At 27.9% G+C, this 21,628-nt stretch overlaps 1 protein-coding gene across 6 annotated transcripts in view; it reads left to right on the plus strand.

The window, feature by feature from the left end:
* Nucleotides 1–5,100: 5,100 nt before the first annotated feature.
* Nucleotides 5,101–21,628, plus strand: part of LOC136084777 (probable inactive tRNA-specific adenosine deaminase-like protein 3) — a 34,915-nt gene continuing 18,387 nt past the window's right edge. For 2 of the 6 annotated variants that reach the window (XM_065805665.1, XM_065805669.1), the window contains exons 1-3: nucleotides 5,115–6,261; nucleotides 14,824–14,894; nucleotides 18,253–18,384. In XM_065805665.1, coding sequence (XP_065661737.1) covers nucleotides 14,840–14,894; nucleotides 18,253–18,384 — 187 coding nt within the window. In that variant the 5' untranslated portion in view covers nucleotides 5,115–6,261; nucleotides 14,824–14,839. Of the gene's footprint in view, nucleotides 6,262–14,823; nucleotides 14,895–18,252; nucleotides 18,385–21,628 lie in introns of all 6 variants that reach the window. The other 4 variants (XM_065805666.1, XM_065805667.1, XM_065805664.1 and 1 more) reach the window with 4 other exon arrangements.

The raw sequence follows: 21,628 nt of genomic DNA on the forward strand, positions 1-21,628 counted from the left end.
GGTAGATTCCAGACATATTACTGGAATTTTCATATGACTGGCCACGGTAATTTCGAATGCTGATCCCATACGAATTTAGCTTTTTCAAAACAATTTCAAACATGGAAACTGCAAAATGATTATAGATGGGAATGAATTTTAAGAACAGCCCAACTTGTTTTCCCTTTTGTAAAACATAACACAGAATAAAGCAGAGTTGGTCGATGAGCAACACAGTTTTTTCTTTTTTCACCATTGTGTTTCAACTCGAAAGTTCTTTCAAGTCGTTAAAAAAAATTTCCAGTTTGCAATATGTCATACGCGCTGTTATAGCGAAGATTAGAAATTTCTGCGACACGAGAGGAAGTCAAGGAATGAGACCGATAATATTTTTTCTTTCAAAATATATATCTTTCAAAAAATCACTTAGATGCTCTGGCCCCTTGAACTCTGTGGCCTCCCGGCACGTGTTCAGTGAGTCCGTGAGTTAAATCGGCACTGTTAATTGATTAATTAATTACTGCAATAAGTTATAAGCTTATATTATATATTTATATATTTATCTTATTTTGCTATGTATACTATTTTTACTAACACTGCAGCAATTGATAAAAAATACCAACTTGATACAATGTGTAATACTATTGTTGTAAGCCGGATTTCTATCTTAACAAAAAGTATATTTAAAAAATGTATAAAAAATCAGGCGTCCAACAGGTGTTGATCAGATGTCTTTAAAGACATCAAATATCTGATCGTCTATAAAGCATTTTTTAGATGTTTTATTGTTTATGTTTTATTATCTCATGTCTCAAGAATTCGCCTTAAAATCAGGCCTATTTTCTGCGCTTATCCTTAAAAACGATCACATATATAAATAAGTAAAAATATAATGTTGTTAGTTGCAAGTTAATAGAAAATTAAAAATTGTCTTCAAATCACTTTTTTTATAATTTATTTAATTAAAACTAATACTAAAATAAAACATTTATGTTTAAAAAATTATTTTTTTAAAGAACGTTTTGAAGTTAAAAAGATATATTGACTAACCTTTTGAAGTTAAAAAGATATATTGACTAACAATATATCTTTTTAACTTTAATGAAGTTAAAAAGATATATTGACTAACAATATATCTTTTTAACTTTAATGAAGTTAAAAAGATATATTGACTAACGCTCCGTTAAGCCTAACGGAGAACTACTTAGCTGCAGTTGGTCCACTTGGTTCGTCATTAAAGTTGCCACCTCTGATCTCAAAATATATTTGAGACCAGTGGTTGCAATGCGATGAACGTCTTCAATTTAAAAAAAAAAATTTAACTGAATACAGAAATTGTGCAACAGAATTGACTTGTGTGGAGTATCGCAGAAAAAGTTATACTTTGTTATCCGTGTTATTTTTTGAGAGAAGGTGAAAACGATGGGTCAGCTTTTTGTCAAATTGGTGTCGGAAATAACAGAAGAAAACTTTACACTAAAACCACTAAAAACATAAATGTATTAACAAAGACTTGGTATGAAGTTAATACCTTTTGTATTATTTATTGCTTTCACTAAATCTTTCCACTAAATCTAAGTGTTTTTAGTGGTTTTAGTGACCTTGTTGTAAAGTTTTCTTCTGATATTTCCGACACCATAATAACAAAAAGCTGACAAATCGTTTTCACCTTCTCGCAAAAAAACATCACGGATAAAAAAGTACAACTGTTGGATCATTGGCCATCATGTTGCATCATTGGCCATATGTTGCATCATTGGCCATCATGTTTTAATACTATTAACACATGATGGCCGATGATGCAACATATGCATCATTGGCCGACTTGAGTTGGTCGTCATTGATGCGTGCGTTGATTTAACGATAATATATTTTGATTCATGAAACCTAAACTTCTATATTTGATTTCCTTGGTCCCAAAAACCCTTATTTTGGTGTAAAATATTTATATAACTCACACTTATCCAATTGTTTGATATTTTTTTTCCGTTTTTAACTTAATAAGTCTTACTGTGCCTCGTCATCTCGTCGGTTGCTATGTTGAAAATGCGGCATCAGAATATAAGTTTATGAATCTTACTAAAGTTTTACTTTCTTAATTATATTTACTTTTTTTTTTTACTTTTTTTACTTTTTTTTTAACTATTATTTTAATACTGTAAACTTTTATTACGTTGTTTATTTTACCATTAACTAAAATTTTAAGAAAAATGACATTCATAGTAACACTAATTACATCCATATTCAAGTTCTACTATTGTTTTTCATAGGTAAAAAAAAGTTTTATGTATTGGATGCGGTGAGTTTATGATAAATGGTCTTACCGTTTTAACCCTCAATGCCAAAATAACCCTCAATATCAAATACCCTTAATACCAAACAACCAAACAAATACCCTCAATAGAAACAAAAAATACCCTAAATACTTCAAAAGAAACAAAAAATACCCTAAATACTAATCTTCAATATCAAAGTGCCTTTAAAAACTATTTTTTTCCGATTATTAGGCAGCTAAATATTCGGTTCTTTGACCGAGCGCTTAGCTGAATATTCGGTATTCGGCAAAAGCACTATTCGTGGCATCTCCAATTTTTCACATATTTACTTGAATGCTACTGATATCTGATAAAAGCCTATCAACTCTAAACTTTAACTCTAAATTTACTGAAAGGATCTTGGAACGGCTGTTTATCTGAAATATTGTCATAATTTGATAAATTGATATTTTTTTTTTGTTGAAATCTTGAATTTTTAAATTTTTAAATCTTGATATTTTAAATTTTGTTTTTAAAAGTTTTGTTTATTCAAAGTAGAAGCTACTAATTAAAGTTCTAGTAATAAATCATTCAAAAAATATTTCATATTTTGAGTTTCTGGAGATAATTGTTGGAAATGCATTAAACTTTCATGTATGATTTTTACTCTAAAGAGTATCCTTGCGATTATCAATACATTAAAGAACTTTGTTTCAGATAGTTATTAACGAAATCAATTCAACGGAATCTAACAATTTAATCAGACCAAGGACTTCCGCATGACTATCTGCTGGCAAGGTCTTTTCATTTTTTATACAAACAATTTAATTTAGAATACCTGAATAATTTTTACCTTGTGGACGAATAGCATTGATTCGGGCGCTTCTTATAGTAGTTGGTATCGAGTGAATTGAACAATATGCAGTTTTTTTGTTTGTTTTTATTTAATATATTTTAATAATATGGCTTACATTTTTATCTTGTTAATGATGATTACAGTAAATGGTGATTACTATAAATGGTGATTACAATTGCGTTTATAAAATGTTTACGACCTCTAAAATTTGTTGCATTTATAAAATGATTACTGGCAGAAATTGAGTGACTTTACTTGTAGAAACTTAGTGACTAATTTTACTTGACTAAAGAAGAGATTATCATAGTTATTTACGAAATCGCTCAATCGGTAAGTATTTTGGTAGGAGGATCCATTTAATTAACTTTCTATTGGTTTGTTTTTCGAGTATTGTATTTCGAGTTATAGTATGTTTCGAAATATCGTCATTTAAGAAAATAAGTTCTTTTAATTTCTTATTAAAGACTGGGAAAGTAATTGATAAATCAAAGTTAAGTAAAACGATTTTGTTTAAGAAACTAGATGTACGAAGTTTCATTGCAAGAAAAAAATTTTAATTGCTTTAAATGTTTCTAAAAAACCAATTTTATAATTATCTTGATATTCTTTAGCGTTATCTAAATGGTTTTTTAATGTTTCGTTGTAGTGACTTAAAAACTTTGCAACTGAAAAAAAAAGTCCACAGCCATTTTGATCAATAGTTGAGTGTGTTCCGCTCAATTGTTTTCTGCCAAAAATATTGTAATATCTTCTAATATACGAAGGAGTTTTCTCCATTTTTCTCGCACAACAGAGCCCCTCCCCCCACCAATTAGTTTTTCGTTCATTTAGTCGGCAAATGTAGACCCTTTAGACAAGTTAGTTAGCAAATCTAGATAGCCAGTCGGTAAATGGCGATTATTTAGTCGGCAAAATTTTAAAAATTGAGGAATTTTTTTTGGCAAAAATTGTAATGGCAAACGTGATACCTACTTGCGCCAGCCCACAGAGGGATCGAGTGTGCCGAAATACCAAAAAATCGATGTCGGCATTGCAAGGTGTAAAATTTTTCATATTGGTGAAAACATGTTCATTAGAGGAAATATCTAGTTAAAAAACATTAAACATTAATTTAAGCGTTATTTTATGCGGTTATTTACTCGTGAATTTGAAATGTATTCCAGAACGCTATTTTGCATTTTTTATTTATCATCTTTATTACGCTACTATTGTTTAAAATTAACTTTATTGACTTTCATTTTAAAATAAATAGTTTTAATTAATATTGTTTTTTTGCTCAGACTTTTAAAAACAATTTAACGTAAGTATAATCCTTAGTTTTTATGCATCGAAAACAGACAGTTTTTGATATATCTTTTTGGTATTAACCTTTACTATTAGGTATCAGATAAATCATCCTCAAATATCCTGCAAACATTTAATTATGTAAATCTAATGCTAAATATATGTAAATAGCCATGTATCAAAAATATTTTACTACTTTTTGCAATAAAAAAAGCTATAACAAAACATAGGTCTTCGGCTAATGGTTAGTTGATGAGAAATACTGAACGTAAAAAAGATGTTTTGTACACAAAGAATACCTACAAAATCTTTCATAACTGTTATAATCTATAATTTCTGTAAAAATAAATCTAAAAAATTTATTTTATGACAAAAACTAATATAATAATAAGTAATATTTTTGATATTCACACTGATAAAAGTTGTCTTGTCCATTAAAAATATTTTTCGTATTTTTCACCAAAATTTAATTTTTTTTATATTTAATTTTTTTACGTTATATAATTACATGTTTATTACTTTATTTATGCATTTTTTGAATAAATATAGCTATTTAAATAAATAAAAAAAACTACGAAAATAATTTCGGCATAAAGAAACTCGATTTTATTCCACTGGGCGGCCTTGGGCACAACCGTAAAACAATCTTATTTGACAAAATTTGTCCCGCGAATAATGTTTCCATATGGTCGTGTGACCGTCTTGCGACCATTATAAATATATAGAAACCGACTTATACGTCGACAGAGGGTTCAGGCACGTCTTGCAAATGAATTTTGGGAAGTCTTGAATTTTGTTTTTGACTTAGATCATGAATTTTAGGCAGTCTTGCAAAAAAAAAAGGTATGTTTGCGGACCTGAAGGACAGCGCCAGAACAACAATCTACCGTATTCTATTGATATTTTTGCGATATATTTTTTTATGTATTTATAACGTGACTACTTAAAATGAACTAGTTGAAATTTTTATTGTGACTGCTATAAACTGCAAAGTGCTTGAAATAAAGTCTTGAAATATGCTTATTGGGAATCGGGTTCATCGAATGTTATTAATAGTTATAGTTACTTTGTTTGCAATACTTGGTGTAATTTATTTATTTTCAGTTTCTGACTACAAATACAACTCTGTTGTTGTAAAACCTATTGATACGCCTAATGTTGATTTTGTAAAGCCTAATGCACTACTTATTCCAAAACTAATTAGTTCTCCGATAATAAATGATACGAAAGCTGAGTTATTGATTCTAATCAACTCATCACCATACAACTGTGGAAGACGAAATGCAATTCGTAATTCATGGGGATCTTGTGAAAAACTCCATTTTTTGTATGCTGAATCCAAGTTAATACCAAAAGAAATATCATGCATTAGAGTTTTCATGGTTGGGAAAATGACTTCAAATGAATCATCTTTGATTCTTGAAGCTAAAACTTATAATGATATGATTATTGTGGATCATAAAGATCAATACAACACAATCACTTACAAATTACTTGCTTCTTTTAGGTGGGCTCATAAAATTTTTCCAAATTATGTACTTAAATCTGATGATGATGTGTTTGTACACTTGCCACGTCTTATCTTACAAATTCTTTCACATACAAAAAAACGCTTTTATGGAGGGGTTCCTTATCACAATGGCAGAGTTATGAGAAATAAAAATCACAAACATTTTGTATCTTATGAGGATTTCAATGAATCAAGATATCCTTCTTTTTGTCGTGGAGACTTGTATCTTTTTTCTGGCGATCTTTTACCAGAGATACTAAATGCTTCTGAAAAAATACCTTTATTTGGTGTTGATGATGCTTTTGTTGGAATCCTTATGAGAAATATAGGTGTTGTTCCACAGCATATAGAAAGATTTATTTATGTAGAGCTGAAAGGTATTCTTGATTACATATCTGACTGTTCTCTAAAACTATTAATTGGTTTCGGAGATGGTTTAACTGAATATCAAATAGTTGATATTCACAATCGTATAAATCTTATAGACTCTTCTATAATGCTAAGTGTATCTTGTTTTAAACTTCAAAAAGAACTGTTTTTTATATTGTTAGTTTTAATTATGTTACTCACATTTTATGCATTTCATTTTGTTAAATGCTTTATATAATAACTCTGTCAAACTATATTTAAATAGAATCATTTATTGAAATGATTAACAAGTGTTACTTTTGGAGAAGTTTTTTTACTATTAGCATAGTCTGGTGATCTACTAATTTTTTATTTAGGGCTGTAGCTAGGTACACAGATTTTTCTGGGTGTTTACGAATACTGCACCGGACCACACCGGAGTATAAAAAACAATTTTAGTAGAGTGAAATTTGCATAAGTATAAGTTACATTTGTAATACATATATTTAATATATGTATTAAGAAGGAAAACATATATTATATGCAATAAAAATTTATATAAAAAAAAAGGTTTTTTGAAAATTTTAAATTTTTATAACAAATTCAGTTGTGCACTCACAAGTAAAAATATGTATTTTAGTCAGAATTTTATAGCATATGTGAATCTCATTCACGTGCGCGCACCCCCCTCACATAGTAATGTTTTCGATTTTTTGAAAAAATAGTTAATTTTCATAAATAAGTTTTATATGTTCTTGAATTTAAGTAGAGCGGAAGGCTTTTTTACGAGATTAATAAGTTATCCTTTTGAACTGCTTGCCCTAACCAAAAACCCTTTGCACTTGCATGTACACTCCGCTGCGCCTGTCCCTATGTTAGTCAGTCAATGGAGCAACACTCCATTGCGCCTGTCCCCATTTTAGTCAGTCGAAGCATGAATACTCCACAGCGCCTGTCCCTATTTTTAATTTAAAGTTAAATTTTTTTTATTTAATTATATAAATTTTTATTGTATATATGCATCACAAATATAACTTACGCATGTTTCTCTCTACTAAAATTGTTTTTTATACTCCGGTGTTGGTCTGGTGCAGTATTCGTATTCACCAGATTTGCCTTTTACAGAACCAAAAATTGTTTTAAAATTATACATCATCTGTTTTAATTTTTTTAAGTAATGTTGAAAAAATATTATTTGTTTGTTTTTTAGAAACATGTAAAAATTTAGATTAAATTTAAAAAAAAGAAAAATTTAGTTTGAATTTTTTGCAACTTTTATATATGGTTACTATGGTTACTTTTTTTTTTTATTGATTTTATTGCTCTTGAAAGTTTTGCTTATGTTCTTATATAAAATTAGTAAATTATTTGTAATTTATTCAATGTTTTTTCTACCTGCCAAGTTTCATTGAAAAATATTATGTATCAGATAGCCTGAAAAGGCTTTCCATTGCATAAGATAGCCTTTTGGTAATAACAGAATAAGGTGGCCTATAAAACTAGTTTTTATAATATGCTCTATTTAAAAAAATAACGCAAGATTTTAAATTTTTTTAAATAATAATTGTTTAAGGGGTCCCCAAAACCCTTGACAATTTAATGAGTTCCAAATATTGAAAAATGAATAAATAAAGTTGGGTCTCAAATAAAGCAAAGTTTTACAAAAGTTTTTAAAAAATTATTATTTTAAGTTTTACTTCATTAAAAAAAATTTTTTTTAACTAAAAATACTATTTAGCAAAAATACTAAAAGTCCTATTTAGCAAGTTTTATTAATTAGTTTTTTTTCAAAACATTTTTTTCATTATTTTACTTTTTATATGTTTTTTTTAGGTGGTGAAATCACCTAAAAATAAACATTATAATAACTTGCAAAAAAAAAAATCAAGTTTTTATTAGTATTTCTAGAAATAAATTGAATTAAACCAAAAAATAACCAAAAGCAAAAATTCTGGAAACAGAAAAACTTGTTTTTTGTGTGAAAAAGTCTATGAATAAGTGTCATTTTTCAATATAATTTATCTAATGTAGCTAAAATTATGCAGCTAAAATTTAGTAATATAGCTAAAAAAAATGGCTACTGATATTCAGAACGAAGAAAGAAAATGTGTGTATGTTTCTTCTTATTTTATCTAATTAAATCTACGAAGTGGAAATTACAGACTAACAAAAAGTTTTTCAAAAAGAAAATACAAGTAAAATTAATCTTAATAAAAAATTTTTTTTAATTATATTTTGACTTAATTGAGAAAAAACAAACAATTATTACTTGCTTTAACAAGGGTGTTTTTATTTTTATTTAAAATTCCCATAATTAGCCATTTCTACAGTAGGTTTCAAAATTTTTAAGAAATTGATTTCTTATTGTTAGATCATCATGCTTTAGAGAAGATTAGTCAGTATTCTTATTTCTTTCATTATTTTACTATTTAGAAGTTTGTTTACACTCAATAAATATTATTTTTATGTGAAAGTTTTAGAGGTTGTCTTATAACTGCATTTTTTTATGTTGTCCATGCATTATGTTGCACATCATGCATTATGTTGCACATCATGCACTATGTTGCACATCATGCACTATGTTGCACATCATGCACTATGTTGCACATCATGCATTATGTTGCACATCATGCGCTATGTTGCACATCATGAACTATGTTAATAGTTTCATTCTTTTTGTATTGCTTTATTTCTCTAAAGATCAATTAAAAATAAATATTAGGCATTTGCTTTGGACAAATTATCTAGAGAGACTGCTTATGATCATGAAAACCATATATGTAACAGTGGATATGATAGCTTCAATTTATTCAGAATTTCATTCACTTTGCTTTGAATAATGTTCTAGTTGGTTCATTTCAAATATGCAAAGCACAATCTCAAACAAAGTCTCAGTTAATTATCTTATCATATCCAAAATTTTTGAAGTCTGGGAAAAAGAATGAATGAGCTAAACTATTAATTGCACCTTCTTTTAAATCAGTTTCCACTTCATGTTGCTTAGCATTTAAGTTTCAAGAATGTAGAAGTTAGTTATTTGCAAATGATTGTATGGCAGTTAAAGTTGTTTAGGTATGAAAAAAACAAAATATAAAAACGTTTAAAGGTGATCTACAAGAATTCATTTTTTAAACAATAACAAGCTACCATAATGTATTGCTCCATGGTGTTGTGCCAATCGTCTTCACATTCTTTTCTATAGTTGTTTTCTTTTTATCAAACAATAAGACAAGTTTAAACATTGATTGATGATATCAAAAGAAAAAAATTAAGTAAATAATTAAAAAATTAGCGATTTCATAAAGAAACAATCTTATTATAAAGTTTGCATTTTTTGATTGTAAAGATAGTTTGGAGTGTTCTAGTCTTTTTAGAGATTTTATATTCTTACTTATATAATATATGCTTGTATAATCAGCCTTTGGAATTAGGGTTGTCATTTGACTATGCCAATATAACTGCTGACCTAAAAGTGTCTAAGGTCAGCAAATGTTGTTATGGAGAAATTTTTGTGTTAAAAGTTTGAGCCAACCTGATGCCTATCAAAAGTAATTGAAGGTCAGGTTCTTTTTTTAATTTATTATTTTATTAATTTATTGAAAAACATAAAATGTATTAATAAAGATCAAAATTATTGTTTTCAAGTGTGGAGAGATAGGTTTTCAGGTTTTTTTGATTGGTGGAATTAAAAAAACCTATATAGTATGTATACTATAGTGAATAAAGATTTGCTTACTTATCCATATTGTTTTTTGTAAAAAGAAGAAAAAGAAGAAAGAATAATGAAAACAACAATGTATATATAATATATATATATTTATATATATATATATATATATATATATATATATATATATATATATATATATATATATATATATATATATATATATATACACACTCTTAATTGTCAAGTAAACCAAACCAGAATAAGTTTTTCTGGTCTGGTGTATTTGCGTTCAAATTAAAGCGACAGTTTATGGAAGGAAAAAAATTCAATGGCCATGCATGGGTTTATATGTTTAAATAGCTGCAAAAATGCAAATTGAAAGTTCATGTTTTTTATTTTATTTTCTTTTTGATTTAAACTTTTTTCAATATCAATTTGTTTTGTTTTTATTTTGTTTTATTGACTGCTTTATTTATTAATTATTGCAGCCTAGTGTAGGTACATCAACTAATTGTTAGGGAGAATATGAGTTTAGTTATTTTTTTTATACTTTAGAACTGGTGTATTATTAAAGTTGTCCTGCAGTACAGGGCAACAAGTCTTCTCAAATAGCAACAGCACTTTCAAAAAAGTAGCTTTTTGTCACTTTTTACTGTATTCACCAATCATAGCTACAGGTGCTACTACAATTCTGCCCTATAAGAAAGAACGCAGTATCTGCAAAATACCCATTTTGCACAACTACTGTTTTCTTACGAAATTTGACTATATTTCCTAAAGATACCGTGAAATTAAAACAGGTACTTAGAGATATCATATGGTGTTCTTACTAACATGCCAGGTCAAAAAAATAATAATGATTAATATAACTCAAAAAAAAAAAAATCTTGAATATTAAGTTACTATGTTCTTTCTTATCAGGGCAGAGTTAAAATGACTTAAAAGAGTTAAGGTTGCATTTTATTTGTCTTCTCTCAACCCTTTAATTGATAAACAAAACCTCAACATTGGGAAACAACATGGTTGAGTTTGGTACTTCCAGGGGTGTGGTGGAGATTTAATATGCATTGTCAAAGATGCATTATTTAAATAAAAAGAAAACAGGTTGTAGTGTAACCAAATTGAAAATTTAAACTTGATAAAGTTTGAGATTGAAATTGCAGAAAATAATAAAACGCTTTTCATTTTAAAATAGGTTATATTACTTGAGACATTGATCTTTTTATCTTCATGTAAACAGAAGTATCAATGATTTATAGTGTAAAAAACCTTTTTTTTTTTTTAATTTTTTTTTTAAGTAACATTATTTAATTTTTTTAATTCTGATTTATTCCCAACAATGTTGCAAGCACACCACTATTTAGTTGGGAGTTACTTGAAAACAGAAACTCTAGAAAACAAAGAATAGAGTTAAAGAGCAAAGAAACAGTTGACAAAAGACTTGAAAAGTTGAGTCAGGAAAACACGAAGACTGGAAGGAGTTCCAAAGGGTTTAAGTGCAGGGAAAAAAAACTATACAAATAAAATAATACAAACAAATAAAAAGTTTTTAGAGCATGCAGTGATAGATACAGTAAAAGGATGAGACTTTACTGAATAACAAGTCAAGTGAGAATGAGTTTTGTTTGGTGGAACTAAAGATGATAGCTCCTTTGAGCAGTGAGTATGATAGTGCTTGTAGAAAAGAAAAAAAGATGCAATTTTATACAGGTGGGAGAAATCTTAGGCTTTGCAGATCGAGCAGGTCTAACTATGTTTACTATGTGTTTTTGGACATTGTCTAAAAGAAAAAGAGCATCAGAAGAACCAGTTGTTTGTAGTAAATAACTAAGTTTTATTGAAGTTAAAATTCACTAGCTACTGCAAGCCCCAATCTGTTACAGAAGTGTGATCAGATTTAAGATTAGCTGCCTGTTCTAAACAATCAAAAAGAGAAGTCAAAATGTATAAGGTTGAGTTTTCAGGAAATAGAGCCACTTTAGATGTAAGATTGTCAGGAAGATCATTAATGTAGATAAGAAACAAAACAATCAACGATGGAACCTTGAGGTACCGCAGAAGTTGCTCAAAATAAACTTAGTCTACCCAGAAGTTACTAGAATTTATTAAATAGTTTGTAGGGAATTGAAGAGAGTTCTGGAGAACACTTTTGTTAGACTATGACAGGAATATTTTCTGGACCACAAGCGGTAGAACAATTTAATTGAGATATGACTTTAGCAATAGAAGCTAGAGTGATTTGCATGTCTAACAATCAGTTAACTTGTTTAACTGGTTAAAAGAAAAAGTATGACCATATGTTTTAAGAGTCAAAGTAGAAAAGAAATTTTTTGCTAATAGTTCAGCTTTATCTTTCAAAGAGGTAATAAGATCAGTCCCATGTATGAAAAATGAAATGTTAGACATGCCTTTATTAATAACACTGTTGAAGATTTTTTCTTTCTCTAGAGTCTAACTTCTGAGATAAAATACAAAATTGAGTGAACTGAAAATAATGGAGCTTAGCATCAAACAACACCTTTTTACATTGATTTTTTGCAATAATTAATAGGTGTTTGTTGTTAAGAGAGTTATTCTTTTGAAAATGATGAAAAAAAATTACAATTGGATAAAGCAGCTGCATAAGAAGGTGAAAACCATGGAGTAGAATAAGGCTTGAATCGGAAGAGACAAAATGGAATAAAACTTCCATTCCTGCCTGGATCCAGGTTACGTAGGAGGTGCATTTATCAGCAGAGAGAGAAAATACATAAACCCAAAGACGATTATTAAAAAAATTGTGAAAAGAATCTTAGTCAGCTTTAGGATAGTAGTAAGAAGTGCAATGATAATATGAGTTCGAAGAAAGATTATTGTACTTTCAAAACCACCTAAAGAAGAATAAGAGGAAACTAAACGCAAGATAAGTCAGAGACAAGACACAAATCAAGAAGTGAAGGTAAGTGATTAGGGTTGTCTGAAAAACAAATCACAAAATTAGCTGAGTAAGAGATTGCAGAAATTATGTGCAAGCAGGATCAGTGGTGTTAGAGTCATGCCATTCAGTGTGACCAGTATAAAGTTATGGCATTTTTTTGGTGAAAACTTCAGAGTTTTAAAAAGGCAAACAAATAATTTAATTTTTGAATATAAATTTACCTGACTTCAAGAGACTTAAGATCCTTTAGGATTATAAATAAGTACTCATGATTTTTTTATTTTTTATTAATAAACACTCTTCCATTGATGCATATATAAAATTTTAATATGCTTCTGTTTACATGAAGATAACAAGTTATATGCCTTTAGTGTAAAAAAAACTTTCTTGTAAAAACTAGATTAAAAGTTGATTTCATGGTGGATAAATACTTTAGACAAATTCTATTGATCAAAGTGCTGGATTTAAAAGTTATAAGCCATCAAAGTGAACTGGTTCAAGATTTTTAAAAAAGATTTTTAAAAAAGATTTTTGTATATGCATCAATTTTGTGATAATTAAAAATAAATTCTATAGTATTTATTTTACTTCTCAAAGTACAAAGCTCTTAGTTTAGTTTAGACAATTCCTTAAAAGATTTATTTTTTTAGTTCAATTTACCACAAGTTGTTGTATTATCAAGGTAAATAAGTGAAAGCTCAGGCATACTGCTTATTAATTAGTTCAAAAAGAGTTTGTTTGGTTATATTAGTAATTTTTTAGATTCACATTTTTTAGATTGAGATATCAGTATTTAAAAAAAATAAACAATTGGTTTTAATTTATTTTTATGTTAAATTTACCTGAGTTTTCGAAACTATCATTTGGACTTATAAATAAGTATTAGTTTTTTGGGCTTATTAATAAACACTCTTCAATTGAATACAAATTGCGAAGAAATTTCATGCACATAATTTAAATAGTGATTTCTTAAGAACTGTATTAGATTTTTTTCTTGACTTGCTTTTTTCAAATATATATGTACAAAATCAAAAAGTTTCAAGAAAATCTGGGGTAGTCAATAAGTAACCTCAAATATTCGCTTCATTTGGCTTGGAATGACCTGGTTTTTTTGACCAGGGTTTGGGTCAAATATGTATTTGTGTTTATAATTGTATTTGTAATTGGTAATATTTGCATTTCTATTTGATTGAGATGTATTTGCAGTTCCATATACTAAGTTGACTGGATGATTTTGGGAGAAACCAAGAGATATAAGTTTTTTTGTTTTAAATAATATGTAAATATAAATATAAAAAATGCTGTACAAACTATTTAAGTTTGGTGAGTCAAAACTACATAGTGTTGACTATAACAGCCTTTAAATGTAAGGTTTTGTTAATAAAAATAGTTTATTAAAATAATTTGATATCAAAAGTTTAGAATTTTGTCTATTCTAATTTTAAAAGTGTTTTTATTTGCAGAATCGATTGCATCTTGTGAAAATAAATTCCAATCGTCTACCACTCTATTTGTTAAATAGTGAAACCTGAATATTTTTTTAGTAATCTTTTTTCATTTTCAGCACTAAAGTAATTTAAAAATTTGTCGTATTTGTGATTTAATATAATGCAAATATATGTAAAGACAAAATGTTAAAGGTTTGTTTCAATTAACTTGAAAATATTTAAAAAAATTTTAATCTCTATTTTGGGATCATTTTTCATTACAGTGTATATTAATTGTTAAAAAATGAAATATTGAACATTATGTTCTTTTTTTATTTGCAATGTCTATAATTGATTTTATTTTTTATATAGAATAAAAAATAAAATGCCTAATTCAAATAAAATTATTTAGAAATCAAAATATTTTACTATACAATTGTTTCAAAAATTTGATGCTTGATTTACTCTGCTATGTATTTGTCTATGCATTTGCTTTCTATATTAGACTAGCCCAATTTTTAAAAATACTGAAAAAATTTGTTTAAATTTCTTTAATTTAATTATTTTTACTATTTAGGAAAAAATATTTTATAATGTTGAAGTTTGTACCTATTCTACATGAAAATCTAAAGCGATCTGTTACAACTGGTTAGTTTGTGTTTATTATTATTTATTTAAAATAATTTGAGTTACAATGTTATACAATATTTGTTATATTTTGATATTAAAGCAGCCTTGATGCAGTGGTTATAATGTGTGCTTCAGAATCAAGATGTCTAATGTTTGATATCAGCTTTTGCTATATTTGCGACATTGCAAAGTGATCCATATATGTATACTTTTTTTGTAAATATCTTTACTACTAACAAGGTTGCAAGCAACCACTGTTAGAGTTGGAAGTTACTGGAAGAGTAAAGATGAAGTTAATATAGCAAAATACCGATTGACAGACGACTTAAAAGATTACAAATTATATAAATTAGGATAACAAGATGAAGAGAGTGAATTCCAAAGAACTGATGTTTGAGGAATAAACTAGAAGAATAAAAATTTTTTGAAGCACCTAAGAACAGTCACATTAAAAGGACTTAGTTGTATGACGAGTAACACGAGAATGAATTTTAGTAGATGGAACGAGAAGCGCTATCTATTTAGAGCAGCGCCCATTATAGTATTTATAGAAAAGAGAAAGAGAAGCAACATTATGACGATGCTAATGAAGGTTGGCTGCAATGTTGGGTGCAAGTGCAGGTCCAAGTATGTTTACAATGTAATTTTGTACCTTGTTTAAAAGAAAAAGGGCATCATTCAAAGATCCGTTCCAGATATAGCAACAGATGCTAATATTGCAATAGATTTGATATATGGTTTCCAAGAAAAATATAAAAATATAAAAAAATTGCTGAAATTTTGCTCTATGATATACAAAAGGTAGACAAGTAAAATAATGAAAAAAATAGGGTCAGAGGGGGAAAATTTTTTAGCTGTCAGTAACTAGTTCATAGTTTTCTTCCTTGTCTTCATTGTCATTATCAGCTTCATCATCACTTTTGATTTCATTTTTTTTATCCTTTTTTTATCAGATTTTTCAATAAGTTCTAAAGAACTCATTGAAAACTCAATTTTTTTTAAAAAGATTATTTAAGATTATTATAAAGTATAATAATCTTGAAAGATTATTTATACTATTGGATCACTTGTAATAAGAAGATAGTGCAATCCTTATATTCTTACAATCTATTTGTTATATTATACTATTTGCTACAAGTTTTTTGCTTGTAAGTAAGAAATTTTATTTAACTTTGAAGTTGATGTGTTTTTGTATGTTTTTTGAGTGCAAATTTTTACTTTCTTTAGTTAATAAAACCTCCATAATCCTCCAGTCTGAAAATACTTTAAAATCTTTATTATGTATATATGATAATTTAAAATTTAAGAACCTCAACAAAGTACCACCTTGTCTGAAAAATAACTTTTAGATAACAGCAGGGGTGGTGCCAGCATTTTTTGGTCTTTGAGATATCTAACTTCCAGACATGGAGCAAACTCCAAACATTTATATGTTTATACTTATGTCAGTTAAGGATGCTTTGCAAAAAATTGTGATAATTGGAGCCTGGGAACAAAAAGCCCCAAAATTTTAGCCCCCTGCCCCAAATGTGATAGCAACAAGTTGATGAAATATTTTTTGAACTATTTTCAACTAGACTTATATTCATCGATAGATTTTAAATTTCATAGTAAAATATTTTAGTGTTCAAAAAATATGACCATATGAAGTTTAAACCCTCCTCAATTTGAGGGGGTTGCAAATTTTATATGGTCATAATTTTTGAATGCTGAGAACTTAAAATACGGTTTGAAAAATTTTTCTTTTAATCAAAAATATATTTAGAAGCTCCAAATATGTTTTTTAAAGCTAATTTAGTATTATTTGATGAAAAAATAATTTTGGCACAAAAATAGGCAATCTGACCCACTGTGCTTTGGTATATTTTGTCATTAATAGTTGGCTAAATAGACAGTTCTTCCAATTTTTCTGGAATAACTAGATCTGATTCAAGCCAACTACAGCTTCTTTATTTTCAAAGCTATCTTATAATCAATTTTGTTTTGTAAATTTTTTAATAAATTTTAAAATATTTTAACATCCTTTAATAATGCTTAAAGGAACACAAGTCTATTTGATTAGCTTACAAAATGTAATCAAAAAGTAAACTATTTTATTTCTATCAATCAAAATTCCTTCTTTAATAACTAAAAAAAATTTTTAAATTTTAAATTTATTTAATACTGAAGTAAAAGAAAAAAGATATTTGAGGAAGCAAACTTCCTAGTTAATTGCTCTTCCGCAGTACTCTGTGATAAGGTGGTTGCGACTTGGTACATCTTAATAACTAATTAAAATAAAAAAAGTTTATTTATAAATTTTATATTTAAACTAATTTTTCTTGGTATATATATATATATATATATATATATATATATATATATATATATATATATATATACATATATATATATTTATATATATTTATATATATACAAATATATACATAAATTTTATATTTAAACTAATTTTTCTTGGTATATATATATATATATATATATATATATATATATATATATATATATATATATATATATATATATATATATATATATATAAATATATATATATACATATATATATATATATATACATATATATATATATAAATATATATATAGATCTATAGTTTGTTGTGTTTGGGAAGAGCGGAAGGAAAAAAGTGATTCTTTCGGCAAAACATACGTCACTTTTAATTACTTTTAACTTTCGTCCAACATTTGCGTGTTGGACGAAAGTAAAAACCATTAATTGAATTACAAATAAATCGTTCTTAAAAAAACCCACAAAAACGCAAATTTAATTGACCAGAATGTTTTAAAAACATTCTGAATGTTTTTAACAATGTTTTTATTTTTATTTTTTTTAATAAAATGTTTTTATTTTTAATTTTTTTAATAAAATGCTTTTTAATTTTTTTTTTTTACTGTAAATCATGCGCGGAGTGTTGCTACATCGACTATCTTATAGCCTGACTCGCAAGAAGTGCTGCTACATCGGCTGACAAATAGCCTGACTCGCAAGGGAGTGCTGCTACATCGACTGACAATTAGCCTGACCCGCAAGGGAGTGCTGCTACATCTACTATCTTTTAGCCTGACCTGCAAGGGAGTGTTGCTACATCGCCTGAGGGTTTGGTTAGGGCAGGCAGTCTCTCAATTAATAAAAAAAAATAATTCCGGTCTTGCATTTTAATTTTTACTTTTTGTCAACAAAATATGGAAAAAACTTTCGGACAACATCTACGGGTTGTATATACATTCATATATATATATATATATATATATATATATATATATATATATATATATATATATATATATATATACATACATACATATATATATATATATATATATATATATACATACATATTTATATTCATATATATTTTAGTTTCTGTTTATGTTGGCACCATAAAAAAAAGAAATTATGCTCAACAGGTTCTTGCACTTTTAAAGGAGTACTATCCCTTTGATTCTTCATTAAGTCATTTAAAAAGAATTAAAGAGACTGAAGATAAAAAAGGTAACACAATATATTATATATATATATATATATATATATATATATATATATATATATATATATATATATATATATATATATATATATATATATATATACAGTATCAGACAAAACGAGTGCAACCAAATAATGCTAATTTAGTTTCTTTTTATATAAAAGTGCTGCATTTTTTCAATTTAGAGAAATAACTATGTAACTGTTTAGAGACAAAGTTCTTCAAGTTTTATTCATCACAAAGTTCATTTTTTGCACACGAAAATTGATAAATTAATCAAAAGTATTAAAAAAAGTTGATTTCCTTCTGGACAAAACAAGTGCAACTCGACAAAATGTTGACCAAGCTGTATTTTGCTATCAATATTTCGTGGCGAATCCTTTGTTGTCAATCACAGCCTTGCATCTTTGAGGCATAGATTCGATCAGGTGATCAATGAAATTTTGTGGAATTGCTGCCCAGGCCTTTTGGATTTGTTCAAAGAGTTGATCCTTATTACAAACACCTTCACGATTAATTCTGTGATTGACGATCTCCCACAGGTTCTCGATAGGGTTGAGATCCGGAGATTGAGGCGGCCAATCCATCACCGATAGGTGGTTGTCTTGAAACCACTGCTTGACTACTTTTGCAGTGTGTTTCGGATCGTTGTCTTGCTGAAAAACCCATTTTATTCCATTCAGCATGAGGTAACATAACATCTTTCAGGATATTTTTATACATGAAACGGTCCATTATTCCATCGTTTCGATGTATTGGACCTAGACCGTTAGCAGAAAAAAAACCCCAGACCATTACATTGCCTCCACCATGCTTCACGGTCTTATGGCAGTCACGTAAATCGAGGCGTTTTCCGGCCGGTCGAGGTACACGGCAAATGCCATCGCTCCCAATGATGTTGAACTTCAATTCATCACTGAACAGGACAGTTCGCTATTTCTGCACATTCTAATCAGTATGAGATGTAGCAAACAGGAGTATTTTCTTCTGGTTTTTTAGTGAAATCAGCGATTTCTTTGCAGGGCGTCAAGAAAACAATCCGGCTTCGTCTGATTGTTCGGTTCGATACAGGCAGCTCTAATTGCTTTTGTATCTCGACTGATGATATCCAGGGATCCTTCTTGACGAATCTGACGATCAAAAAATCCTCTCTAGAAGTGGTGGAACGCGGTCTTCCACCTTTGTTATCTGCTGCCAACTTCCCGGTAGAACGATATTTGGAACATAGTCTTGATACGGTCCATTTTTTCACGCCATATTTATTTGGAATGCTGGAAGCATCTAGTAGCATCCAGAAATATCCAGAAATATCATTTTGTGACATTCCACTTACGTAATCGCCAATAATTTTTTTTCTTAGTTCCAATCCAAGACTGTCGGGAGCCATTTTTGCACTTGAAGTCATAAAAATAATAAAAATAAATAATCACGCTTCTCAAGGTTTACCGTGTTACATTTACCTTGTGATGATACAATAATGCTCTGTGGAACACAACGTCTTGGTTGGATGAGGAATGTATTGATGTGATGAAACACTTATTGTATTTCACTTCTTGTATTGATGTTCTTCGATAAAACACTTTGATAAAACTCATTTTGATAAACTGTCTTGATAATACTGACTGATTTACATGTCCATTTACATGTCTTTTATGTAGTAAAATGAACCTGTGTGAACCTGTTCTGGAAGATTCTAGATGCTTCTTTTCGATGCTTCTGGAAGCTTCTGGATGCGCCTGGATGCTTCTGGATATTTCTGGATGCTACTAGATGCTTCCAGATGCTTCTTCTGGAAACTTCTGGAAGCTTCTGCATGCTTCTGGAAACTTCTGGATACTTCCTTTAATTATTAAAAAACTTCCGTGACACGGACCAGACTTAAGAAAATGAAACAAACCAAAAAAGTTGCACTTGTTTTGCCCGCTGCAAAATGGCACTTGTCAACAAAATTCTGCCTGTGTGCTGTCACCTGTCAGTTGATTGCTCATGTCATGGCATGCTATGACTCCAGACTCCTGAACTGTTTGCTGTGGTAGTATAGTTCGTTTCGTTTTTAAGACATGTAAAATTAGGAACACTTTTTAGCATTGTTCGATGTTGGTTGCAAATGTTTTGTCCAATACTGTATATATATATATAAATATATATATATATATATACACATATACATATATACATATATATATATATATATATATATATATATATATATATATATATATATATATATATATATATATATATATATATATATATATATATATATATATATATAATGTTTTTACTGTTATCTTTATAAAGTAAAAGGATATTTATGTTATTTTATAGTTATATTAACTAAATCAAAAATGAAATATGTTTAAGGATGCAATAATTATACGATTATGTAATTAATGCAATTATTATAATTAATTGTTAGAAGTTATATAAATAAGATTTTGAATGATTTAAATATAATTTCAATTATATTTAAATCATTCAAAATCTTCTTAAACTTGTTTTTTTGATAAATCCTGTATGTATGAAAATTTTTTTAATGTCACATACAATCATTATGAATAAACATCACAAAACTATTTACATCGAATGATTCGATTCGATATTAGATAAAAGCTTTGAAATAAATATTTTTATTTAATAACTACCCATAAAATATATAGTATGAAAGAAAAGCTGCCATTTTAATTTAGTTCCGATTTTTACTATAACTAATGATATTTATGAACAAAATTTTGTAGTAGGAAGAATATTTTTTTATTTCTAAATATTTTCAGTGCTTCTTAAGTGATATTTGACATCAAAGGATGGAATAATTAATAAAAATTTTCTATTTTTATTGCAGTATGAGGTTATTATTGACATTTTTTGCAGAGCTGGTTCCGCAGTATAACATATACTAAAGAAATTTATTTTGGTTCTAGTAATTTATTTTAGTATTTTTTTGTAGTAGTTTGTTTCAGTGGATGTGTTTTAGTAATTTGTTTCGGTAATAAGTTCCAATAACATGTTCTAGTAGTTTATTTAAATCAAGTATTACTAGAATATTTCTAAGTAATATTCATTAATTTCAGTTCAAGTTAGATCAGGATTAGAATCATTATAATCAACCTGCTATTAAAAACATATAATCTAGTACAACCTACCTCATGAATTTTGATTTTAGGCAAAGATTAGAAGAAGTTAATACTGAATTAAAATACTTCTTGACTTGGTGCTGCTGATTAAGTAAAGGCTAGACATGGTGTCTCA

Source organism: Hydra vulgaris, chromosome 09, assembly GCF_038396675.1.
Source record: "Hydra vulgaris chromosome 09, alternate assembly HydraT2T_AEP".
NCBI classification, from domain to species: Eukaryota; Metazoa; Cnidaria; class Hydrozoa; order Anthoathecata; family Hydridae; genus Hydra; species Hydra vulgaris.